The sequence below is a fragment of the Micromesistius poutassou genome, assembly GCF_964030765.1.
Source record: "Micromesistius poutassou genome assembly, chromosome: 13".
Classification (NCBI taxonomy): domain Eukaryota; kingdom Metazoa; phylum Chordata; class Actinopteri; order Gadiformes; family Gadidae; genus Micromesistius; species Micromesistius poutassou.
In genome coordinates this window covers 3,121,427-3,148,858 of record NC_140283.1, presented here as the reverse complement: position 1 = coordinate 3,148,858, position 27,432 = coordinate 3,121,427, and the positions used below count along the sequence as shown (strand labels likewise).

The following is a 27,432-nucleotide window of genomic DNA, read 5'->3' as shown; positions in this document are numbered from 1 at the left end:
CACACACACGCACCAATCTTCAATTCCTTCAAACCAATGAGATGGGGGGTGGGGGGGGGGGGGGGGGTGGGTGGAGGGGACGACGACGAGATGAGGTTTCATCGTGATTGATCAACTAAACCGACTACGTTGTGTAAAGTCGACCACACTGAATGGTTCGCTGTTGCCGCCGTCGCCGGTCTCAACCCATCGATGGTTATTGTGTGGACCTGTTGAAAGGAGAGCCCGTATCGTCGCTCTCCCTGGCTGTTGGTAACACGGACGCTTCCGGAACGACCGACTCCTGTCCTTCCTCCTGATTCCTCCGCTGTTTATTGTGTTATTTACAACTTGAAATCCATGGCAGAACAAACAATTCATATACCCCCCCCTCCCCCCCCAACACACACACACACACACACACCAGTAGAATATTATATTAGGCCACCTGTAAACACACACACGCACACGCACACACACACACACACACACACACACACACAGAGCGTTGCATAGAAAGCGACGCACACTTGAGCAGCCGCCTGCCCGTCCTTGTGTGCGTCTGCTCCCCAGAAAGGCGCCGGCACAAGGCCCGGGCGGAGGCTGCCGGGCGCTGCAGTAATTGCGCTGTGATTGGCGTGGCTCGTCCCATGCAGGCTGCGTCCCGCTCCTGAAGGCTCTCTCTCTCTCTCTCTCTCTCCTCTCTCTCTCTCTCTCTCTCTCTCTCTCTCTCTCTCTCTCTCTCTCTCTCTCTCTCTCTCTCTCTCTCCCCGCAGCACCCTCATTGTCACACAGCCTTTTAGCACCTTTGTCCCGGGCGTCCCCGGGGACCCCACAGCTCCGCTCTGGCAGATGAGCCCCCGGCCGGACAAAGGGGTCCCGGAGCCCCGGCTCCCTCCACGCCAGGACCAACCCCCACACACACACACACGCGCGCACACGCGCACGCACACACACGCTCACACACGCGCACACACGCATGCAAGCACACATACGTGCATGCATGTTCACACGCACACACACGCACACACACGCGCATACACGCGCACACGCACACGCGCACACACACGCACACACACGCACACACACGCGCACACACACACACACACACACACACACACACACACACACACACACACACACGCACAAACACATTCACACACACAAGTGCAGAGACACCCACACGCACACACACACATGTGCACACACGTGTGCACACACACACACACACACACACACACACACACACACACACACACACACACCCACACACACACACACACACACACACACACCCACACTCACACCACACAAACACACCCACACACCCACACATCCATTGACACACACACACACACACACACACACTTAAGCAGTGCACTCCGGCTGGCGCTCCTGGGAGACGGGCCGTTTAGCGGTGGAGGAGACGCCGATGTCAGGACCCAGGGGTGGGCTTTCAGCAGACGAGTAAACATCAGAGCAGCAGAGGAGTGATGTCTTGTTTACACATTAGCAGTCCTTTAGTAAGTCACTGCGCCGCGCTCCCCAGCCCCACGCTCCCCGGGCCGGGCAGGGCAGGCTCTCTGCTGCCGGCCCCTCCGCTGCCAGAGACCTGCACTCAGACCGGCCCCGCCCGCACGGACCGCAGCCCCCCACATCTACATCTGAACCCTTAATCACCGCAGAACAGGACTACCTGCATCTGTTAATCACCGCCCAGCACGGCTCACGAGATCAGAGGAGTTACTCACCGTAGAACACGACTAACTAGATCAGCTGATCACAGCGGAACACGACTAACTAGATCAGTAGAGTTACTCACTGTAGAACATGACTAACTAGATCTGTTTATCACTGTAGAACATGACTAACTAGATCTGTTTATCACTGTAGAACATGACTAACTAGATCTGTTTATCACTGTAGAACATGACTAACTAGATCTGTTTATCACCGTAGAACATGACTAACTAGATCTGTTTATCACCGTAGAACATGACTAACTAGATCTGTTTATCACTGTAGAACATGACTAACTAGATCTGTTTATCACTGTAGAACAGTGGTCTCAGTCTTCTGGCCCTCCGTCAGGGATCATAGGAGAAGGATTCAGAGTAGGGAGGGCCCACTTGGAGCCTCTGCATTGTTTACATTGCTTGTTTCAATTGCCCACGGATATGCCCCCCCACACACACACACACACATACACACACACACACACACACACACACACACACACACACACACACACACAGGCAAACCCAAACCGCATCTTCTAATGAGGTGATGACCAACCACTCGTTATAATTGCTTTAGTCTCCTTTTAATTTTCAAGCGTATTAATCATATGTAGAGTTATTTAAAAATGCATAAATTAATCTTAGATTAAAAAGCCTATCAAACGCTCAAAACAATTAAAGAGTAAGGTAAGATTTCCCCCGGGCAGGTGGTTTTATTTTAATAGAGTGTTCAGGTGATTATCACACTTTCTTGCAGCGCTGTGATTAATGCAGACTCACTTTTAAATGAGCTTTTCCGTCTTGCACGAAATGTAGCGTAAGCCCGGCCCTCGAATGACCCTAACGACCCCTGGCCCGCCGCGGCGCGCTCAAACAATTAGCAGAAACACGCTCACCCCAATACAACAACATCAAAATGAAACTTATATTTCACCTAAACAATCCTTATTCTTCGTTTGTCAATAATGTGTTGTGGTGTTTTAGCGGGGAAAGTGTAATTCATTATTTTAAGACAATGAAACTCGAAGCTGTTGTGAAGGTCATGCAAACTTTTTTGTGATTCGACGTAAATGAGTAGGCCTATAGATGAATATTTAGATGAATATAAACTCAAGTTGAATCCAGCAATATTTAATTGAATGTGTTACCACAAATAGGCTTCTACATTTTATCTATCCGAGTCATTATTCAAACTTAAAAATCATAAAAGTTAATATTTCTAACTCAATTTATACAATTCCGTACCCTGGCCACGACATGTTTCAGAAATGGATAAACCCATTCTTATTCCACTCAGTGAAAGGATGGATACCCCTGGTGAAATTATCTCAGACTAGTGGCTCATAACAGAAGAAATACACACCAATATATTAACTACTAAATTATAGCTGTACATTTGAGCCACAAATTATAATAGGCTTATACAAATTGCTCAAATATTTATTTATTCACTTAACATTGGTGGTTATGAATATAATAATAATAATAATAATAATAATAATAATAATAATAATAATAATAATAATAATAATAATAAGCAGTGGGCTGGTTGTTTATGGACAGAACGCAGCAGAAGCTGCTCTGGGTTTATGCCAGCATCAGGACCACTCGGGCCGCGTCCGGTTACCTTCATCAATATTGCATCGCAGCCACGCGTCGCTTCAATAAAGCCAAGATTAACATCACCATACAAGTTTCTTTACGCGTTTTAACTTTTTTAATTGCAGTCTGTGGTAGTTAATGCTCATTGGATCTACAGTAGTTATTGCGTGATGACTTGTGGTCCTACTTATAGGACCACGGTCCTCGGAGCAGCTGGTCCGGCGCTGGAGAGGTGGAACTTGTAAACCGTGAATCCGTGGGAACTGAACATGTGATGAAGGCCTGCACACTGCATTCATACATCATCGGTCGGGGACAAATACATACGTGCACGCGCGCGCGCGCGCACACACACACACACACACACACACACACACACACACACACACACACACACACACACACACACACACACACACAGAGACACACACACACACACACACACACACACAATATGTTTCGTGGTTCCTGCTGTTTTGAGGAAAAAATAAAATCCCACTCCATCATCGCCGTGCATAATGTCGCTACATTTGGAAATAAAAAGTGCAAGGATTGATGAATGCATAAACATATAACACATTTCAATATTTAGATATATCTGGATAGGCCTACTGCATGCAAATAAACTCAATTGCAGCTTTTTCAAGGGTGCAATATTTTACAAAACGATATCAACCCCACGCAATATTTTATGTTTTTGTTTTTTTTTTGCACATCATGAACTCTTGAGAAATAACTGTAGATGTTCATACATCACATACAAGCTAACGTGCGTCAACAAGAAAGTCAGGCAGGAAAGCTCTGTCTGTGCCTCTCGCTGTGTGAGTGTGAGGGGGAGTGGGAGTGGGAGTGCCCTGTTGTACTTCGGCTGTCACTTGATTGCTTTAGAAAGCTCTCTAGACGTCGTAAAGGGGCCGTGCCTGTCTACCAGGTGGACACTAACCTCCCCACAGCCAGCCTCCCGCACACACGCAGCGCTCCGGCAGCAGGGACTAGGAGGGTTGACCAGACGGAGGAGGGCTCACAGCGTTGCATCGGTGCTGCAAACCGCACGTTTACTCTCACTGTCCAAACTGGATTTCCTTCTACACTGACGGCGCTATTATATGCTGCAGAAGCGGGGACGTATCTTCTCACAGTGAAGGTGAGTTCTGAAATCCTGATGTGATGCTCGCAGCTATCCTCAAGTTTTGCAGCCAGGATTTGTTCTTATAGTTTATCAAGTGGTCTGTTAATAATCGCGCGAATACTGCTGCATCCTGAAGCCATTATGTAAAGGTTATTTTTTATAATAAAATAGTAAATACAGTGGGGAAAGTGGCCGTTATGGGCCTATTGGCTATTTTATGTCTAACACTATAGCTTTGAAACCTACAATCAAATATTATTACATTTTGGCGATTAATTAATGCTGAGTCTTTCAGAAACAACTGCTAATTTTAAATAAGGAGCAACGACATTTCACATTTCCTCGGCCTTTCTGTCTGTTTCTTGGCATATGCTCAATTCCTCTACAAAGGCCCGCAAGGGGCGACGATTCCACATTAAACTCAAAAGTTGATAGCCTCTAAAACTCTATATTTTCAGCCAAGGGGTCAAAGGATGGAGTCCATACCTGCGGGACGAGACTCCAGCTCCTCGCCCTCCTCCAAACAGGAGCTGTCCTACCCCAGCTCCAACCACCTCAAGCCCAACCAGGTCAGCGAGACGGTGCTGTACGGAATACCCATCGTGTCTCTGGTGATCGACGGCCAGGAGCGACTGTGTCTGGCGCAGATCTCCAACACGCTGTTGAAAAACTACAGCTACAACGAGATCCACAACCGCCGCGTGGCCCTGGGCATCACCTGCGTGCAGTGCACCCCGGTCCAGCTGGAGATCCTGCGGCGCGCCGGGGCCATGCCCATCTCCTCCCGGCGCTGCGGGATGATCACCAAGCGCGAGGCCGAGAGACTCTGCAAGTCCTTTTTAGGGGCTCACTCGCCCCCCAAACTACCCGAGAATTTCGCGTTCGACGTGTCCCACGAGTGCGCGTGGGGCAGCCGGGGAAGCTTCATCCCGGCGCGGTACAACAGCTCCAGAGCCAAGTGCATCAAGTGTTCCTATTGCAACATGTATTTCTCCCCAAACAAATTCATTTTCCATTCGCACCGCACGCCCGAGTCCAAGTACACGCAACCCGACGCGGCCAACTTCAACTCCTGGAGGCGACACCTCAAATTAACCGACAAGAATTCCGCAGACGAGGTTGCCCATGCGTGGGAAGACGTTAAGGCCATGTTTAACGGGGGCAGCCGCAAAAGAACCCTGCCCATGTCCGGCCCGGAACCCGGCTCGTCTTTAAAATCCCACGGACCGCGTCTTTCTCCGAGCTCACCCGAGATCCCTCCAAAGATCCTGCGCTCCGATGACACCCGGGGCGGCATGAACATAACCACCGCGCGCAGCTACCCCGTGATCCCGGTGCCCAGTAAGGGCTTCGGGATGCTACAGAAGATCCCGCCGCCCATCTTCCCGCACCCGTATGGATTCCCAGCCTTCGGCCTGTGTCAAAAGAAAGAGGACAGCCTACTGGGAGAGCAGGCCAAGCACAACCTATCAGGCGTCCTTTGGCCCGGTACCAAGGAGAGCGCCTACCATCCGTTCCCCATGTTCTGGCCCACCGCGGGGAGCCTCCCCATGCCGCCTTACCACCAGTCACCACACAAACCGCCTTCAGAACTTTTATGCCCCCCTAGACCCAGTGACATGGACTTATCCGAGCACAGTGACCGAAGCACCAACACGTCGAAGGACAGCCTGGTCGACAGCGAGCGGTGCTCCAGCACGCAGTCCGCGCGTAACGACGAGGACAAGTCCGGGGACGAGGCGCGCACCATGGACGGGATGACCCTGGTGCCGAGGAAGATCAACTACGTCTCCGCGTTCAGGCCCGTCATTAAAGACCCCGACAGCATTGCGAAACTGTACGGAACGAGGGGAAGCTATAACAGTTCGCGTAAGGGATACCTATCGCCAGATTTTCTTAGCGAGAGCTCCAGCTACCGGTCTGCGTCCCCCTGCGTCGACAGCGACGGCGAGCCAGACGTGGACGTCGAGACGAATAATAAGTCACCGGAGGACGAAGACTCGCGGGGGGCGTCCTCCCTGTGTCTGCGCGCCCTGCCCGGCCAGAGCCTGGCGCACGGCCTGGCACACGGCCTCCTGGCGGGCGACGTGGAGCCCAAATTGCCCCCCCGCGGGGACGTCCCGAGGACGAGTGGACACGTCGCGCAGTCGTCGGAGAAAGATGTCCAGAGCAAACCGTTACCGGAGAACCACGTAGCCACGTCTTACGCTGAGGTGAGTTGGACACGTTTGTCTCAAAATTATTTTAATTGTATTTTATGGTTAAAGTTTGAGGTTCAGGCCGTTTATTTTATTAAGGCCTTTAGTGCCATGTGTGTAGCTCTAGCTGTGGTCCACATTCATAAAAGCCTGCGATTGTATAACCACTCATTCTCCATAAACGACTAAATTATTGAAGTTTGCTTGATTTCTATTTGTGGAGCTTTAATTACTATTTTGTGCGTAAAGGTTTATACTCCTGAGAGGGAGGATGTACAAGGAAACAGCCCGTATCACTTCAGACCTGCCAGCTATCAGAGAGGACTTCTCACATCAAACGGTCAGAGCTTTTGCCTCATGGATCCACAGCCACCGCACCAGGGCGAACAGGAAGAAATAACACCGCTTTATTCTCTCCATCAGACGAAGGCTCCAGTAAAGAAGAGCCGTCTTCCACCGTAGAGGAAGTGGAATCCAAGTCCTTCACTGAACCAAGCAGCGAGGAATTAGACGAGGGTGAGTACCATCGAGGTGATGAATCTCCAGCCTCGGTTGAATACATTAAGGCATCTAACTGGTTTAGATCTAACTGGTTTCCTCTGTGGTGGTTTCCAGGGAAAGAGGCCACCGCCAGGGCTCCGTCCGCACAGAAGGACCAGGAAACACAGGCAAAAGGTAAGACGGTAGGTTAGCCTTTATTACACATATTAGTTATTAGGTCAGTTATATCAGTCTTATCATTCAGAAGATGTCTGGCCACGATATGAACCCACCAGCCATATATAGCTGAGGATGACAATAATGATCATATTGCAATAATAACAATTATGATAATAGGAATAATTGTAATAATAATAGTGATTAGAAAATAATTAATATTAATAATAATAATTCTACATATATACATTACATATACATATATGAATAGGCCTTATATTATTGATGATGGTATACACATTCTTATGAACCTATTTTGTACAGTGGCCGACCATAATATAAAGTTATCTTTGGTATATTTTGTACCAACCCGCAACTCTCATTTGATTCCTTGAATTATTCTCCTTATGAAGATTAATTATCACCTTACACCAAATCAAAACCGAGCGCAAACGTTATGAGTGAAGTTATCTCCTCAAGTTACAGAATCAGATCATATTCCCGTTTCAGTCATTTTAAATAAATATGCAAAGGACCAAAAAATATAGATCATAAGCATACAGGCTGATTGTGATAATATCTGCCTTGGTTCAGAATAACACCAATTTCTAATGATTTTACAATTGTTTTATTGTCAAACTGACTAAAGCATTTGACAACATTTAAAATTGCGCAACCAGACCAATAATTGTTGATCTTGTCTGTTTCTGCAGAAGAACTTCAGAAACAACTTATGGAGCAAGTTGAGCTGAGGAAGAAGCTGGAGCGGGAGTTTCAACATCTTAAAGGTATGCTCTTATTACATGAACTAATTCATGTTTTCTCCTGCTGGTACATTATAACTAAACGGTACAAATTATAATCATAAGTCTGTGCCAAGGAAAGCAGAGGAATTCAGTAAAAGAGCCCAGCTTTCTATTTCATCTCGCTCTAAAATATTTTTTTAATTCAGAAGTTTGGTATGCGTTTTTAAAATAGACAATTATTAACGTTTGGTTATCGTTGATCATTTACAAATGGCTTTAATATGATATTTGACAAATTACGGTCTAAACTGATATAAAACGCTCTGTCCAAGGATAAATGTTTGATAAATGTTGTATTGTCTGTTAAAGCACTTTGTAAAGTCTATTTAAAAGCTACTATATATATTTAATAACCATAAGTTATTGTTATTATTATTAGCCGTGACCATATATATATATATATATATATATATATATATTAGGAATATTGGACTATGGCATTGGGTTTTGTTCTAGGACCCTACATACATACAAAGTTGTATCTGGCAACTTGCCTGCACGTTGTCCATTAAAAATATATCTCTTCTCTTTATTGAATCAGATAATTTCCAAGATCAGATGAAAAGGGAGCTATCCTACAGAGAGGAGATGGTGCAACAGCTGCATATCGTCAGAGGTGAGAAAAATAATTGAACTGGTTGACAAACTACTTGCATTATTTTTTTAGTATCGCTATTTGCCTATTGTTCAACCTCCTTGATTCAAAATGTATTGGTGTTTGTCGGTTAATTGGCATTTTCCCTCAATGAACTGTTTTATCTAAAATATAAAATATGGACCGAGAAAGAATGATATTCAGTTAAAAATATCTGAAGATGTTGAAGAAGAACAATTCAGATATCCTAAACTAATATTTTCGTTCTGCAAACGAAAATATTCTAAACATTTAAAACACGTTTTCCGTATTGTTTTTTCGAATTAAGAATTGGCTTCCTCATTCTCCTCTTAGCACTCGTTCACACACACACACACACACACACACACACACACACACACACACACACACACACACACACACACACACACACACACACACACACACACACACACACACACACACACACACACACACACACACACACACACACACCTGCAAAGACAGGCACACATATTCATTCATTCATTAATTTATGCCATTATCCCTTTCTTCCTAGAAGCTCACGACGCATTACATCATTTCTCCTGCAAGATGTTAACTCCACGTCACTGTGCGGGTACTTGTTCCTTCAAACCCCCCCTGTTGCCCCCGTGAACCCGTCAGGCAGTAGAACACCAAATAGAAAATATGGAAACAATGGACCTACATTCTGTGTTGACTTGTCACAGGATAAAAAAAATCAAGAAACATTTGGAGGGAAAACAAGCTTGACAGGAGCCCGCTGTTGTGACTGTTTGTGTTGTAACTGATTGGAGCATATTGGATTGTGTACCAAGGCTATTAATGTATCGGTCAGATTATTTTGTTGTAATTTAAAATACCATCTATTGATTATATTTATTTTGAGGCAAAGTGCAATGACATTATATGTACCCAGTCATGATGATGATGATGATGATTATTATTATTATTATTATTATTATTATTATAGAGTTATAGAATGTAGAGCCTATCCAGTATTGTGAATTCGCCTCTTACCTTTGTTGTCCTTTTCATCTTTATAATATACATATTTTGAATGTTATGCACTTTAAACGAGTGATGAAAATAATGATATCGTAAAACCTACGTTTGTAAATAAGCGTATACATATGTGATGAACATTTTTACAATGCGCGAACAAGGGTTTGCTCTGTATCGTTAACACCAAATTGTGATCTGCTAATTGCGGTGATCACCAACTGATGCTTCCTAAAGTAGCCCTCTGGTTCGTATAGATATGTTTTGACAACTAAGGAAATTTTGATTTTAATAAAACAAATCTATATGTCACTGCGTGCTTTAAAGTCCTTTACCTGACTACCCCAAGCTCTTTCAATATTAATTCATATTAATTGTTTACTATTTTATTACGTTTGAATTTTGCATTTTTTATTGCAATTATTTATATTGATATATTATAGATATCGATATGTCATGATGTTATGGCATGATAGGGTAATGGGTAGAACTGCTTTATGTCTGCTTTATTTCTTTACTAAATAAAGTAAATTAAAGAGTGGGCCTAAATAAAACAATATACACACAAATGGGCAAAGACAAAATGTTAACGCCACACTACAGGTAACTACAATTAAATGATGAAACGTCTCAATTATGGCCACTTAGACAGAGGAATAGTTCCTTTGCAGAAAGACAGCGACATCTAGTGGACGAGACGAGCACTGCACCCTCTGTCTAGTGTTGCCAGATTGGGCTAGATTTCCCGCCCAATCTGGAAACACTGGCTGCACTGCGCTGCAGCCAGAGTTGCCAGATCTGTTGCCAAATCTGGCCCAATCTGGCAACACTGCCTCTGTCCTCTCCATGCTCCTCTCGTCGTCCCTGGAGGGTGAATATTGCGCATGCGCACCCAATGTAACAAGATGGCGGAAAGTGCGGAACTGAAGGTATAGCGAATCCAAACATTATATTTGATTTATAGATTATTCCCAAATTAAAGCCTCGATTACCTTTCACTTAAGCCATCCCCTCGATGATGTGTGTTTTATTATACAGCAAGCAGACAAATAAGATGTTAATTTGATTTAGGAATAACAATTAGCTTGCAGGCTAGCAAGCGTTAGCTTTGTTATTGTTACCCCTATACCGTCAGGCAGCCTTTCGATTTAATCTGTCACCTCCATGTTGTGTGCATGTATGTTATATGTAATGTTATACGTGCTTTAATGTGTACATTATGGGTTACCATCGCGGTCTTTTTCAGTTGATTGAAGGCGTCGCTAGCTGCAACGCCATAGATGCTAAAATGGGCTCTGTCTATTTTCTGGAGATGGATCACTACTATGAATCTGGCAGATGACTATGGATTCAATATAGCCTGTTTTTTTTTGTTCTTACGAAATACAATTCGAATCAAATGTGTATCATCTCCGATCATTGATGGGAGATGGACATTGATGGTTATATTTTGGTCATAACACCACTGCTCCACTGTGTGTGTGTGTGTGTGTGTGTGTTATTGAAGTGATGGCTGAGTGATTCATTCAGTCATCACTTGTTTTCCCACTAGTTGTTCGAACTCGTAACTGTTGCTATAAATTGCATAACTGTAAGTGCTAAAATTCTCTATGAACCCCAGGGGCCAGCCTCACAATCTAGTCAGGATCTTGGTATGTTTAATTCAAGTGTCATTTTTAAATCAGCTTTCTTTGAGAGACAAAAACCTAATTTCCCAATTAGTAATACACACTTTTTCCATTCCACCAGCAAATGGTAATGAGCCTACGAGTTTCAGAGCTCCAGGTGTTGTTGGGATACGCAGGACGGAATAAACACGGGCGAAAACACGAACTCTTGACCAAAGCCATTCACCTCCTCAAAGCCGGCTGCAGCCCCGCAGTGCAGATGAAGATCAAGGAGCTCTATAGGCGCCGCTTCCCCACCAAAATGGTATCGCCACTGGACCTCGCCCTGCCCACTGTCCACTCCTCCACCAGCCTACCGACTGGCCTCACTCAGTTGGGGTTTGACAGCCACGGTGCTCCGTCTCCCCTGCTCCCCGTCTCCCTACTGGGGCCCAAGCATGAGCTGGGCCTGGCTCACCTGCCGTCGGCTCTGCACCCGGTCCACCCTGACGTCAAGCTCCAGAGACTGCCCTTCTACGACATGCTGGACGAGCTCATCAAGCCGACCAGCCTGTGTAAGTCCCCGGCTTTGCTTAGCGGTGAAGTATCACCGTACAGGGTATGGGACACGCAAAGAGAACTGAAACCACAGGCCTCCGGATTGGGCATGGTGGCAAACCAATGCCCAATGTAGCTGATAGTATAACATTTGGTGTTTCAATGGTACTTTGCCAGCATTGAATCCTATGTAATTGCCAAGATCCATTACAAACCCAACACCTTTTGCTCTAACAGTATTAGTCGGGGTTCATTAGAACATAATGATTGACATAATACGTTTTCTTTCTTTTAGAGACATCTAACATGTGGTGTGTCACCAAAGCAGAAAACTAAGTAGCTATTTTTATATATATGACATGTTTGTGTGTTATATGGTGGTGGATCTTTGTTTGGGATATTTTCGGACACCATAGGTGAACTCAGTCATGCACTATCCCCATTTCCGATTTATGTAAGCCTAGCAATATATTAGGGCTAATATTGAATCTTATCAGATGATATGATCTTAATGGTTAAACCCACTTGAGAAAAAGAATATCCACATTAAACATGATCATAATTATCAGTTTGGTTGTTATCAGTTAATAGTCAATGCTAAAATCAAAGCTTTACATGTATCCAAGGCAGAAGTGTATACACTATTGCCTTGGATGATTAAGAATATTTTTTCCTAGTACCAGTTACATTTACCTAAGTTATTAAGAGGGATACAAGGCAAATGGGTGTTTCGATCGGAGAAAGAACGATTCAGTTTGAGTGTTACATTTGAAGTGTGAATGTATATATCTGGTTGGATATGTGGCTGGTCATGCCAGCAACTAGACAAGTGTGTGCCTTGTGTTGACCTGGTTTTCTTTTGTTTTTATAATGAATTTGTAGCCTCTGACAACAGTCAACGATTCCAGGAAACATGTTACGCGTTCGCACTGACACCGCAGCAAGTGCAGCAAATCAGCAGCTCCATGTAAGTGTGAAAGGAGCTCACTGAGAGTTCTGCTCACAGACCTGCATGGCATCCAAACCAACTTCCATCGTTTGATTCGTCGATCAAACATTTATCCATTTATTTCGATTTATGTTGTGGTGTTTGCCCAACGCATATCGTTTCACGCCAGGAATATGCCTGTTCAAAAGCACGTTTTAAATAAGCACGTTTTAAATAAGGGTATTATATGTGCTTGTATGTTTGCAATTTATGTTAACAATTGTCTAACTCATATTTCACTTCTGTAGGGACATCTCTGGTACCAAATGTGATTTTGCGGTTCAGGTCCAGTTACGGTAAGCCACAGAGTGTTTTCTTGAGGGGGGGGGGGGGGGGGGGGGGGGATGTTAGGTTAATCTGCTTCAATGTCTTCAAAAAGACCTAGACATACAGGCATATCAAAACAAGGTTACACCGCCTCTCTGGCATTGTTAAAACTATCTCCATAGATAACATTTTATCATAGCTATGCAGAATGTAATTTTATGGCTGAACATTTGTCTCAGGAGCCAACACCCTAGTGCGTTGATTGTTTGAGCAATAAACCGTATCTGATAGCAACATAATACTAAACAAACAAACAAAGAAAGCTGAGCTTCTTGAAGATAATTATATAGATAACAGAGGTCACAGCGGCTTATTTTGATCGGCTCAATGCAATCCAGTACTTTATGTTCGGTATGTCCAAAGATGATGATAATAACAAACTATTGGATTAACACGGCGCCTTTCACTGATCTGAAGGTGGAGGTTTGGGTCAACACCTAACAACACCTAACCAACTACTATGTTAATGTTTCGGGGACTTGTATTTTGAGCATGCATTTTATTTTTGCAACTTTTCATCACACTGCATCTAGAGGATCATTCAAACTACCCGACACGGTCCCACACAAATGTGTTCACAGGCAAAAAGACAGCAATAATGTCAGTGGTTTACTGCCTCTAAATTGTTGAACCATGTGGTGAATACAGTTTTCAAAATCCCAACGATTCCAAATGATCAGGTGCTCCTTATTATCGTTGAAGATATTCGGTACCAGAAAAAGGTGTCTTGGCTTGATCTAGGCTAATAATAGCTGGGTTATATGTGACATCACATACCATCACAAACAGAAAAGCATTTGAAAACCGAATGTTGCGTCCTTCCCTCCCAGGTTTTGTTTATCAGAGACGAGCTGTCCCCAGGAGGACCATTTCCCTCCCAACCTGTGTGTGAAGGTGAACGGAAAGCCCTGCACCCTGCCGGTGAGTGTTGGACCATCGACCACCACTGGGCATGTACCCGGTCCACTGTACCCCCCCCTATTGTGTCAGTCGTATGCAATCTGGTGATTGACGTATTTACTTTATGTTTACTGCAGGGATATCTCCCTCCAACCAAAAACGGAGTGGAACCAAAAAGGCCCAGTAGGCCCATCAACATCACCTCTCTGGTGAGGCTGTCCACCACGGTCCCCAACACCATCGTGGTGTCATGGACCTCGGAAATAGGCAGGGTGAGAAGTCACACACTGAAAGCTCTCATTCAGGCAACTGCAACATGGCGCGTGTGTGTTTGTGTTTGTGTGTGAGAAACATGAGTTGTAGCCACACAGGTAATGCATTGTTGTCCTTTCCGCGTCTCTTCCTCAGAGTTTCTCCATGGCTGTGTATTTGGTGCGGCAGCAGACGTCCACTGTGTTGTTGCAAAGACTACGGGCCAAAGGAATCAGGAACCCTGACCACTCCAGGGCTCTAAGTATGTCGTGACATCTCGTTTTTACATTATCAACGATAACTATCATGTTATAAACTAGTAATGGAGCTGAAGAGTTTCACTTTTTCTGCCTCATCAATGATGCTCCAAATGGAAATATATTTGTAACTCGGTTTTACCCACATTTTTTTTTTGTATTTTAAAGCCTGTTTCTCAACTCTGTATCCCACTTGGTTTGTTGGTTGGGTGATTCATTGTGGTATAAACAATTTTCCTCTCACATAGATTAATCTGCCAAATGTTTTATTCTGTTTCCTCTCACAGTAAAAGAGAAGTTAACCGCTGATCCCGAGAGTGAAATCGCCACAACCAGTCTACGAGTGTCGCTCCTCTGTCCAGTAAATCCCTTTTCACCTGGTTTAAATCATGGCTCTTAGATAGTGTGTTGCTCGTAACAGGTAGCGTCAGTGTGACTGAGTAATACAAATCTCTGCTTGTTCAACTTTGATTCAAGGCTCAAGCTAAAGGCCTTGCAACATAGGGTTTGACAGTTCTTCAGTTCTTTGCATGATTTGAGCAAAAACAGATTACACTTCAACAAAGAAGTCAATGAACGCTAAGAATCAGTATCTAAAGTTTGTATGAACTATCCGAGATGCAAATATTTTTGTCTGATGCGTGGCTACAGTAACCTGCTGTGGCTTTATTGAACAGCTCTAATCCACAGTAGCTTTGTCCTGAAAATCAACCAAAGAATGTCTCTACATCTGTGTTTCTTACCATCAGTTGGGGAAGATGAGGCTGACCATCCCATGCCGAGCGTTGACTTGCTCGCACCTGCAGTGCTTCGACGCTACGCTGTACATCCAAATGAATGAGAAGAAGCCCACCTGGGTGTGTCCCGTTTGTGACAAGAAGGCCCCCTACGAGCACCTAATAATAGACGGGTGAGCCATGGCACTGAAAACTCACTCACTCACCCACCCACCCACTCACCCGTCTCACCGCATAACAAGTGGTTGTTGTTAAACTCATGACACCTAGAAAGCTGTAATTGGTTCAATAGCAACAGCTTGACTGGGTCAGTGAACCGACTCTGTTCTCTGCAGGCTTTTCATGGAGATCCTGAATAGCTGCTCGGACTCCGATGAGATTCAGTTCGTTGAAGATGGGAACTGGGCCCCTATGAGGTCAAAGAAGGAGGTGCAGGAGGTGTCTGGCTCCTACAACGGCGTCGACTCGGGTAAGAATGTCGACCGCCACGCACCGATGCACTGTTTGATGCTGTGTTTGGTTGAGATCGTTGAGTGTCTCTTTCTCTCTCCGTTTAGATTCGGGTCGGACCGACAGCTCGGATCAGAAGCACAGCTCCAGCCACGACAACAAGAAGGTAGACGTGATCGACCTGACGCTGGACAGCTCCTCGGAGGAGGAGCTGGACGACGAGCCCCCTCCCAAGAGGCCCTGTCCCTCGCTGTCGCCCCAGTCTCCCCCCGCGACCAAGGGGTGAGTCCCTCCAGCGGGCAGGGGGCGCTGTTTCTCTCAGGGCACCTTCTTCCGATGCCTCCCCCCCCCCCCCCCACGTCAGCGGCTCGCCCCCCTCAACGTCTAATTAAGCCCGTTTGTTTCGCCCCGTTTCCAGAGTGTTGAACCTCCACTCCCAGGCGTCACCTGTGAGCCGAGCTCCCAGCATGCCCCCTGTGGAGACCAGCTACATTCCACCTCCCCCGCCTCTCATCCAAGACTACCGCCATTACTACCACACACCAAGTGACCTGCCAGGTACGTTTCTCACGCCGGCCCGAAACGCAGGAACGATGATTTGCGTTGCAAAATGATCTCCGAGCCACCGGGAATGATGATCCCTCCTTCCAAAGAATATCAACCAATGTTTTTTTTTTTATGATCGTTACAGATTTAAATTTCTTCTCCTTCCTACAAGGCGACAATCAGGTACACATGGCGCTCCCTTTACAATCCCGTTCTAATCAACACCACACCGTTGTCCTAGCCGCTCTCTCCGTCCCCCCGGGGGCCTCTCCCTCCCCTCGTGTTGACCTCCCGGCCGTGTCTCCCCTCCCCTGTGCTCTCAGCATTACAACATGGTGATGGCGGCGGCGGCGGCGGCGTCCGCCTCCACCTCGGAGGACCACGACCTGCTGCTCAACCGCTTCCTGCCGTACGGCTCGTCGCAGATGTTCCTGGAGCAGCCCTCCACGCCGGGCAGCAGCACGCTGGCCGCCACCAACGGGGGCAGCAACAGCGGCAGCACCAGCAGCCTGGTGTCGTCGGGCAGCCTGCGGGAGCGCGACAAAGACCGGGAGCGGGACCGGGAGCGCGAGCGCGACGGCCACTCCATCTCGGGCATGTCGAGGTCGTCGGCGGAGGCGGCGGCGGCGGCGATGTACGGCTCCATATCTGACGTCATCTCCCTGGACTAGAGCCGCAGGCGACCCCGCACACACGTACGCACACACACACACGCACACATACATACACACATACACATACATACACACATACACACACACGGGACCCGGACCCACACACACACGCGGACCCACACACACGGACACACACACGCAGACCCACACAGACCTGGACAAACCCACACACACACACACACACACACACACACACACAGACCCGGACACACAGACCCGGACGCCAATGCCAGAGGGGAGTTTGTTTGTAAATAGAGGAAGAGGATGTCAGTGGGAGAAAAAAAAACTGCTATGTACAGAGAGGAAATCTATTTTCAACTTGACTTATATGTATATAAAACCTAGGACAAATCCTGTCAAGTAAGTAAGTTACTTCGATTGATATTTTTCTGTGAATACCGAACACTTTTACACACCTCTTCATGTGGTCCTTTGATTATATTGTACCTTTTGTACCTGGTTTTTACGGTTTTATTTCAATATCTCATGTCAATGGCATTATTTCTATATAAGATGAAGTGTGAGGAACCTTATGTGGGGACACTTTACGGACATGCTATTTAGATTGAAGAGAAAATGGGCATTGGTGCACATTCGCAGGTGGCAGATCCCTGCCCGACAGAATGTGTGATGCAGAATGTGTAACGCAGAATGTGTCCTTCTTACTTAACCTCTGTCAAAACTCATTTTTACTACCATCACATTTTTTCTGCAGACATTCATGCTGTGGTTTATTATTTTTACGGAATTATTTATGATGTAAGTTATGTTGGTTGTATGCTGTCTAATAAGCATTCCCTATGTCCCAGGAGTTGTAGCCACTAAAACCGCTAAAGGTCCTACTGTTTCATATCTCCTCAACATACTATTTTAAGCTCACTTTGTTTGCGCTGCTTTCTGTCAAGTCAAATAACGGCTGTGTATTTTTCCATGGAAACATCAAATTCTTACAGAATTGGGATTTACACTGTAGAATCATGCATAATAGAATTACCCAGCTTCTCTTTTGTTGGGATGTGCAAAAACATGTGAACCAAAACGTTTTGGGTCATCGTGTTCATCTGAATTAATCCACTTTAGTTGTATTTATGCTTTAACTGTCACAGTAGCAAATTAGTTCTCTGAAACGCTAGTTACAGTGGGAGAATATTTGATCAGACTTTGAATCCTTTTAATTGTTGTTGACCTAACGATGGTCCTAATTCTCCACCTTCTAGTCCTCCTGAATGCATTATTTAAAATCCACCACACTTGGTTTGAGTGACGTGTGATTTGTAGCACATGCACATTACATGCAATTAAGACTTGATGCATTGTTTTGTGTTGTGTTTTCTTTGCATGTGTTGCAGATTTGGTCCTTTGGAATCGCCTGAAATCTTTACTTTCACCTCTGCTCTTACTTTGAGTGGATGTGAAAGGAATAGCCTACCTTTTGTTCAGTGTCTCTGCAATAACCTTAAAATAAAGAATCAAGTTAAATGTGAATGCTTTCTTCATAAGAGTATCACAGTACATTTATGCCCAGAAGATAACATCTGGCCCTCGTCATACTTTTTAGGATTATTTATTATCATATATATTTTTTTGCATTTTGTTTGATTTGTGGATACGCATTGCTGTCATTGTATGATATTTCTTTTGTAATTACATAATTAATGCTATTTAAAAAAATATTGTTGCTTGACATGCATTGTACATTTTTCGGTTCCGTTTTCTGTCTGTTTTACTATCAAAGATGTCAGTTACACAATGGAGGCTTTGATCATTTTGACCTGCTTCAAAGTTCAACTGTGCTGTTTGATATTTGTAAGAATTAAACAAATATATAAAAACACATTTGTAGTTTTAAGATGTGTACCACTTGACATTATGTTATTTCCCTCTCATTTTGTTACTTCACCAAGTAGAATACAGTGGCTCCTATGTATTTGTAGGAGAGAAACCACTAGTTGTAGTATGATCTCTAACTCTACATTTATGTGAACTCATGTCAGTATAATATGAAGCCAAACATCTTCAAAAAGGGAAGTGAAATAACATTCACACATTCTGAAACTAGGGCATTGGTATCAGTAACCTGTTTATGAAACACATATTGTGAAACATTTGCAGGGGTGTCCACATGACACATGCAGGGGGGAAGTGTAGTTTTATGTACTTCAATACCATATTTAAAACGAAACAACTTAGTATACAAATGATTATACCATCATGTATTGGGCAATGGGCATTACAGCTGATGTATAGGGACGGGCCCATGTGGTCCGTGTGAGTACTGCACCAGACCTTTGTTTTCAACCTGTATCGTCGCACTGCTTAAGCGTCATCGATGGGCGTGACGTATTAGCGCGGCGTCGTTACTGACTAGAACAGGAGCTGGCGATGCCTGGATTTGATTTTTCCGCTATTTTGCTCGTTTAATCTGTGAATGGCGCCGAAACAGGACCCTAAACCTAAATTTCAAGAAGGTAATTATCCGGACACTCACAGATTTAATGGTCCGCTTGAGTCGCAGCAGCAGCGGAGGGTCGCACGCCTCGGCCCCCTCGGTGATGGGGGTCCTCCCGCCGCCCAGGAGCTAAACGGGGGTCGGGGGTTTTTCTCTATAAAACGCACAGCGATAGGTTTTTCACAGCGATTATACACACACGGGATGTTTTGTGACGATGTCCCGGGTTGCCCTGGTTTTAAAACATCGGGGAGATAACGTGTAGATCCGCGACTGGTGCCTTCTAGCATGCAGGCTACCAGCTAGCTCCCAGCAGCACCCAGGCCCTGTGCTCTACTCTTATGGTAAAGCAAAATAGACATTTTAATAGGCACTTACACTGCGCGTTTCTGACCAGCGGTCACTCGAAGCGCTTTACAATATTGCCTAGCAGTCAACCATTCCTGCTCACGTTCACACACCGACGGTGGTGTCAACAGTGCAGCTCGTCAGGAGCAGTCATGGTGAGGTGTCTTCCTCCAGGGACGCTCAGCTAGGAGGAGCCGGGGATCGAACCAACAACCTCTCGGTTACGAGCCAACCCGCTCTACCTCCTGAGCCACATGCCACCCATTTATATATATATATATATATATATATATATATGTGTAAATATATTTACATATATATATATATATATATATATATATATATATATATGCCCTTTATAACGTTATAACCTCATTATTTTGATGGTGTGTTTAGTGGATCCTCTGGGATAGTTGGCGGATGACCCAGCAGCAGGTGGGCTTTAGCTCTCACTTGCATATTTCAGTTCATTTGACTGTCCTCTAACGTTACAGCCCAGGTAGTTCTGGATGGATGGGTGGGTTGCTGGTTCCAACTGTGCTTTAGGTTCCATTGGGCAACGCTCCCTTCGGCAGCACATTGTCAGATTTGGTCATGTTGTTTGATGCCCGTTGTTGCTACATTAACCTTTTGGTTACCTGTGTTTAGGTGAAAGAGTTCTCTGTTTCCATGGGCCATTGCTTTACGAAGCTAAGGTAGGCTACCGTGGGGTGTCTCATTATTTTCATTTATATCCACCGAATCTGTTATTCTGTACGATTTAAGTCAATATAAACATCTGTTCTCTCTTCTCTTTGCAGTGTGTTAAAATAAACGTCAAGGAAAAGCAAATAAAATATTTTATTCATTACAGTGGATGGAATAAGAAGTAAGTTCTCACTGAGATTTTGAAATGTTTTTGATGCAAGCTCAATGTTGCATAGTCGGTCTATCTATTATTTTTATTGTCTGGACATTTTTTACAGTTGGGACGAATGGGTTCCTGAAAGTCGAGTGCTGAAGTATGTGGACAGCAACCTTCAAAAACAGAAAGAGCTTCAGAGGGCAAATCAGTAAGTAACTGTTCAGACAGGTTACAGTAGACCTGGTCCGGGCCTGCCCAATCACAACCCTTTATCTAATATGGGGCATGTTTGAAACCATTATGAACAGACTTCCTATGGAAGTCACGTTTTTCATGAACAGCCCATTGTTGCTGCTGCTGCTGTTGCTGCTGCTGCTGCTGCTGGGAAATCAAAAATAAAAATGCAGGGTTCCAGACATACACGCATTTGTGAATTGACAATTCACAAATGAATTGTCAGATGTGTCATTAGTGACATTTCTTAGGTTATTTCTTCATAGTTTTTGCAAAGGGTCTCAAGCATAAATGAACATATGATTGAGTTCAGTACATGGACCTTCACTATGATCAAATCAGCATCATCTATATATTTATGATGGTAATTCTAAATCAATACGTTCTGCCTGTATATGATGTGTCATTAATGGTTTAACTTGTTGTCTTGTGAAGAGACCATTATGTAGAAGGGAGGATGAGGGGTGTAGCACCGAATAAGAAGATTCCTGCAGCCGTGCAGAAAAACGATGTGTAAGTGTTCAAGTCTCTCTTGTGTGATTACCTCTTCTGCCATCAATGTATCCTTCTCCTGACACACTGCAAAACCAATTCAGCTTCTGTGTGTTCACTGAGCTATTTTTGTTTTTACCCTTTTAGGAAAACCAAAAAGAACAAACTGAAGCGTAAATATCTTCTTTTTTTTAAATGTTATTCACCATCATCGTTATTATTTAAGAGTCAAGATTGCATTGTGGAGGAATTGTCTTTTTAAAACCAAATGCATAAACATAGCATTAGTACACCTAAAAGTGCATATTAATAATACTTAATTGCAATTATATTGCACTGGACCTGAACGACACATGTTAACATAACTGTAGATGGTATAGTTAAATGTACCAGTAGTGACTACCACAGGGATTTAGTAAAAGATACTCTCTGGTTTGAACCCCACCAGCCCCAGGGGCCGGAGAAGGCACCAGTTCTGGGGGAGACCAGGCCCACCCACCCAGGAAGAAGAGGGCCCGTGTGGATCCAACCGTTGAAAGTGTACGTATACAATCAGTGGGCCAACTGCATGTTTATCTTCAAGTTTGGGTCACAAAAACCGTGTGTGTTATTTGGATGTTTTGATTTGAAAAGGGGACAAAAATGATTCAATACGATCATTATTTACTTTCTTTGTGGCTCTGATTTTCTACACTATATAACGTTCCATAGTGGTGTTAATCTCACACTTGGATGCGGCCGTCTGTCAGGGAGTGTTGCTTGATTGTGTACGGGTTCCTGCAGGAGGAGACCTTTATAAACCGAGTGGAGGTGAAGGTTAAGATCCCAGAGGAGTTGAAACCCTGGCTTGTGGACGACTGGGACCTGATCACGAGACAGAAGCAGGTCAGTGCTGGATGTGTAGATTTGTCTTGGGATTTTATTGTATTTAGTTCATATAATTTGTATACGCAAAATCTGAATTGCAACCGCGTCTTCCCGAAAGTGCCCGTATCTGGGCCACGCCCCCGTATCTTGGATACGCCCCCTTCACCCCAAACACACAAGACAATGTAAGGCGTTTCCTCTTGTGAGTTGACACACGATGACTCAAATGACTCAAATGAAATTTGTGGTTAAGGAGCGGTTAGGGTAAGGCACAAAAGACACTTTAGGTTAGGGTTTGGAAATGTTCATGATTTGGGTCAAAATACCCGGTTTGTTGCCTGGAAAATTAATTCAAAATGTCTCAACTTCTTGAAAGATGTACCAAGTTTTGTCTCCAGCCGAAGGAATCAGATGTCTTGAACAGTGCTCTAGTACATAAGCTAATGTTATTTATTTTTAGTTTGATTACGTTGTAGTCTGGCTGTCAGCATTACACTTTTCTGAATACTTTTTTGATTTGGACAAAATAAGCTTTATAAAGTATAACATCAATCATTTGTAATGCTAATTTTTTTGTCATACTTTAGATAAATTGGTGCATACTAGTACATTCTCTTTACTATACCTGTATACTGTAAGAATGCAGTATCTTTGGGGTGGGGAAAAAAGAGAATTGACTTGCCTTAACGACAGTCTAAATAACCTGTGACTTGACTTGCCAAAGAAAAAACGGAACTTACAAATGATCAGGTCACATGTCTGGTTATGCTGATGCTTTATACTGATAATGCACTAGGATGCTATTCGCTCTGAAACATCACATTTTCTAAGGCATAAATAAAATCTTAATTTATGCTATATTGACATTGATTCAGAGATCACTTGCACAACAATCTCATAGGTGTTCTCTTTCTTCACCAGAAATCACATATTATGGACCTTGTAGTTGTGGAGATATACTCTGTTTACTTTACTCTGACCATTGATGGGCTAAGTATGAATGGATGCCATTCATATTTTTACTTTTCATTTCAATTTGACTTTATAATTGAAATGAATGCCTATGAATATATGCATCTAAATAAAGTGACGTATTGTAAACAGCTGTTAAACTTGCCCTTCATTTCTTTAATTCTCATCTTGCTTCTTAAATGTATTCTTCTTCGCCTTTCAGCTTTTTCATTTGCCTGCCAAAAAGAATGTGGAAGCAGTTCTTGAAGATTATGCAAACTACAAAAAATCAAGAGGAAACTCTGACAGCAAGTACAAATGCCATTTATTGTTTTAACTTTATCTTTTCTTCATAATTGTTATGTTGTGCTATCACATATTTTACTAGATTGTGTTTAATATCATTTTCTGTTTTGATTGCTGCCCTCCCTCCCCTCACCTATGTCCTCTTGTGAATGTCCTCCTGCCCTGTGTGCACGTTTAAAAATACTTCAAATCTTTGTTTTTTAAAGCTGCTTTACAAATAAAGTTTATTTAATATCTGTTTGTGTCATGATCATGACCTGATCACCTTTTCTTCCCATGAATGTTGGCCTTCAGAAGGTTACACGCATGTTATTCAAGACTTTGTTGTTTTTTTGAATATGGCCTCCATTATGGGGAACTCAGACTCTGATTGGTCGACTCTCCCCTACTCCCCCTCCGGGCACAGCCACGGAAATATGAACAAATGTCATTGTCACACCTTTACGTTTGAAAAAGGCCTGTATTTCTTAGTTCCCTCCTTTTAGGAGTGGTGTGATCTTGTATTCAGTGACACCGTGTAATGGTTAAACCATTATACCCTTAGGTTGGGTCACTCATTGTTCTTAAAGCACTATCCTGCATGCGTTACACATTCTGATCTCTATCAGTATTGGGAGGTGGAGCAATCCTAAGTAGAAGTCCCTGCATGCTGAGGAATAACGTGCCTTTCCTTTGCCCAGGGAATTTGCGGTGAACGAAGTGGTGGCTGGTATCAGGGAGTATTTCAACGTGATGCTGGGCACGCAGCTGCTGTACAAATTTGAGAGGCCGCAGTATGCAGACATCCTGGCCAACCACCCCGATATCTCCATGTCCCAGATCTACGGGGCTCCCCACCTACTCAGACTCTTCGGTACGCACACAACCACCTCACTTTTACGTTCAACATCCAAACACAGCAAGGCCCAAATAATCCAGAGACCCCAACGAACACATCTACCCTCCTGACACGTTTAGAGACGGCAGACATCTTGAAAAATGTATGTAATGTAAGATATTTTTTGTGCTCGTTGGTTAGCACATTCTGTGAAGGCAAACGAGTGCCTAGTGTCGCTTAAGCCAGTGAGGTTGTCTGCATGCTAAACTGGGTGCCACTAAACGTTTATCCAAATAGAGTGTTAACGTCTCTCCTTGTGGTTGTAAACAGTGAGAATCGGAGCGATGCTGGCGTACACGCCGCTAGACGAGAAGAGCCTGGCTCTGCTGCTCAGCTACCTTCAGGACTTCCTCAAGTAAGCCCTGGGCCACACACCATGCCCTCCTACCGCTTCTCCATGCTCCTAGCATGTCACGTCCTGGCACTTAATGTACGCACTTATGTATGTTGTACGTCCTGGCACTTAATGTACGCACGTATTGTGTGTTGTACATCCTGGCACTTAATGTACGCACGTATTGTGTGTTGTACGTCCTGGCACTTAATGTACGCACTTATTGTATGTTCTACGTCCTGGCACTTAATGTACGCACTTATTGTATGTTGTACGTCCTGGCACTTAATGTAAGCACTTATTGTATGTTGTACGTCCTGGCACTTAATGTAAGCACTTATTGTATGTTGTACGTCCTGGCATTAAAAAATAGTACTTAGTTGTGTCATCTTATCCTAGCTATCTTTGTTGTACACGGGGAATGGGTTAACATAGAAATTGTAAGTGCTTGCCACTTGTTTCTATGAACATCCTTACTGTAGCGACGGTGATATATTGTTGTTTGTCCTTCTTCTGACGAATGTAGTTACTGTAAGTCACTTTGGATAAAGTGTGTGCTTTAGTGCCATAAATGTAAATGTACTAAATCCAATCTTTCCGTTCCAGGTACCTTGTAAAGAACTCGGCTTCGCTGTTCAACGCCAGTGACTACGAGGTGGCCCCGCCCGAGTACCACCGCAAGGCAGTGTAGGGTCAGTGGAGTCAGGGGCGTCGTCGTGGTTACCAGAGGACTATTTGGCCTATCGGAAAGGAGGATTTCAGCACTCGAGAGGAACCAGTTGTATTTGGTCTCGGAAATTGAGTTGTGATTGGAAGCGGAATAGAAGGAGGAGAACATTTCAAGATCTAAGGCCAATCCAGTGAGAGAGAAATCATTAACTGTGATTTGGAAAGCTGCACAGAATGGCTATTCCCACATTGGTATGTTTTGAGTACCTTTGTTGTTTGTTGTTTTTATGACGCCTGTATTTCCTGGTTTTTACCCAGATCTTTTGAAAAGAGAATCACTTTGTTTTGTCTGTTTTTCATTTGGTCTTGTTTCTAATGTTTGCTAAAATTGTCATGTTTGCTGTTGTCGTTTTATAATAAAAGTTCTTTTCTTGTACATTTCATGTTTCGAATCGTCATTTCCTGAACTGAGTAGGAGGGCATTTGCTCATGTTATCACAGGCAATTAGCATACAGGAAATAGCTTTGAATCCTTGAAAGTCTCACCACTGAGACTAAATGCTATCGATAAATGGGCCATTTTTATAATGCATGCCAAACGACGTGTCATTAAAACCCAGAGAAAGGCTGTTCTAAGAAGTACATTGGAAAGAAAGGAGTTCTCCCGGGACAGTATTCGACCTCAAAGCCATTTGCTAAATGGCTCGGAAGATTTATGTTGGCGTGGATGTTCCCAGAGCCCCAGGGATTACGGGACACCTCTGGGCTTTCCCGACGTCTCCCTGCTCTCAGTGTATTTACTGTGCAGACTTTGTCTTTGTTCCCCCCCTGGGCTCGGTTGGAGAGGGCTGGAGAGTAGCGCTCCTGGTACTGCTGGTGGTATTTCATAGCCCACTGATTGAAATCAGGTGGTCTGCACAGGATATCCAGCTAGGAAGGAAGAAACCCAACAGGCCATTGAACCCTGACCACAAACAAAGCCCTTTCTTCTGCCCAAAGCCGTTCATAGGATACTCCTTGTCCCCATTCCTCTGCCTTATTATGATCTGCTCTGGGTCGGGACAACAAGACTAAATAGCAGTGGCAGAGCTGGTGATTTGTGGTTGTCTGTCACTGTCAACGGTTCCTAGTCTTGGCATGGGCAATTCTGTTTGTTCCCAATAGGAATTTCCTGTAATCCTATTTCCAGGGACATAACCAGGAACATATGCCTGCATTTCCCATTTTGCCTTTCGGGCTTTTCCTGACCTCAATGCTGCAGTTAATCCCACTAGATAGACAGGAAACACGCACCACCATTAAAACGTCTTAAAGCAACGTCTCTTTTTGGCTCATAGTACATCCTGCCTTACAGAAGTGGTCATTTACATTTTAGAGTGATTTACATGTTTCACACATCACAACCAAGACGATAACCATATTGGCCCATGTTTTAAATTTGTTTAAGCAAGCCAGACTTCCTTAACACTTTAGTGGCACCAATGTTTGGGCTGCGACCCCATTAGAGAAAGGCAAGTGTGTGGGAAAGTCTGACATACTGCTAACACAAGGCCAACAAGGCAGTGTTGAACGTCACTAAGCAAGAAGAGCTCAGAGAACGTCCCAGAACCAACCTGGTCTTTTCGTAGGATAATTACAGACATGGATGCCAGAAACTACTCAGGTGCATCATTTCTAAATTTGATTTCAGGCAAGATTATGCAAAGAAATGCAGTGCAGTGTTGACGCCACTAGATGGCAAGATTTCACACATCAGTTAATGCAGTCTAGCACTACAAATAACAGCAATACAAATACAGTAAGGGATATTACTAGCATATGTATATATTGCCTCCAATACAGGCTGTTTCTTTCGTGACATTTCTCAGTATTGTCAATGACAATGCACAAGCTGTTATGATGATATGTCTATCTACAATGAGGACAGAACGATCTCCAGTAAACCCTCGTTTCTAGATGTGCTGCCAATATAACAGTCGTCCTCCAGTCCTCGCTGAGTGCTCCTTTTCCTCGGTCTAGAATCAGCCAATAGTCCAG

General features: G+C 44.2%; 3 protein-coding genes across 3 annotated transcripts; all 3 read left to right on the top strand.

Annotated features, from left to right (window-relative positions):
• Window positions 1-4,922: 4,922 nt before the first annotated feature.
• Window positions 4,923-9,362, top strand: skor1b (SKI family transcriptional corepressor 1b; the record flags this gene model as incomplete). Its single annotated transcript, XM_084477813.1, has 7 exons — window positions 4,923-6,662; window positions 6,897-6,987; window positions 7,071-7,163; window positions 7,263-7,322; window positions 8,018-8,092; window positions 8,652-8,726; window positions 9,265-9,362. 7 exons carry the CDS (start codon window positions 4,923-4,925, stop codon window positions 9,360-9,362), a joined length of 2,232 nt encoding a protein of 743 aa, XP_084333939.1.
• A 1,250-nt stretch (window positions 9,363-10,612) lies between these two features.
• pias1b (protein inhibitor of activated STAT, 1b) lies at window positions 10,613-18,858 on the top strand (the record flags this gene model as incomplete). Its single annotated transcript, XM_084477730.1, has 14 exons — window positions 10,613-10,657; window positions 11,478-11,910; window positions 12,776-12,860; window positions 13,130-13,177; window positions 14,039-14,129; window positions 14,246-14,380; window positions 14,517-14,622; window positions 14,905-14,978; window positions 15,367-15,527; window positions 15,690-15,823; window positions 15,912-16,086; window positions 16,223-16,362; window positions 16,496-16,533; window positions 16,674-18,858. The coding sequence occupies 14 exons, from the start codon at window positions 10,613-10,615 to the stop codon at window positions 17,019-17,021; spliced, it is 2,013 nt and encodes a 670-aa protein (XP_084333856.1). The 3' UTR covers window positions 17,022-18,858.
• Window positions 18,859-19,369: 511 nt separating this feature from the next.
• On the top strand, window positions 19,370-25,831 carry morf4l1 (mortality factor 4 like 1). Its single transcript, XM_084477134.1, has 12 exons — window positions 19,370-19,492; window positions 20,470-20,516; window positions 20,622-20,689; window positions 20,787-20,873; window positions 21,335-21,412; window positions 21,539-21,564; window positions 21,840-21,931; window positions 22,175-22,276; window positions 23,433-23,521; window positions 24,196-24,368; window positions 24,663-24,747; window positions 25,333-25,831. The coding sequence occupies exons 1-12, from the start codon at window positions 19,453-19,455 to the stop codon at window positions 25,415-25,417; spliced, it is 972 nt and encodes a 323-aa protein (XP_084333260.1). The 5' UTR covers window positions 19,370-19,452; the 3' UTR covers window positions 25,418-25,831.
• The last annotated feature ends 1,601 nt before the right edge of the window (window positions 25,832-27,432 follow it).

Bases quoted from the DNA above. Each gene is read 5' to 3' on its own strand.
- morf4l1 (XM_084477134.1), top strand. From the start codon at position 19,453: ATGGCGCCGAAACAGGACCCTAAACCTAAATTTCAAGAAG. The intron at 21,413-21,538 runs GTAAGTGTTCAA...TTACCCTTTTAG, and splicing joins GCCGTGCAGAAAAACGATGT to GAAAACCAAAAAGAACAAAC. The intron at 24,748-25,332 runs GTAAGCCCTGGG...TTTCCGTTCCAG, and splicing joins TACCTTCAGGACTTCCTCAA to GTACCTTGTAAAGAACTCGG.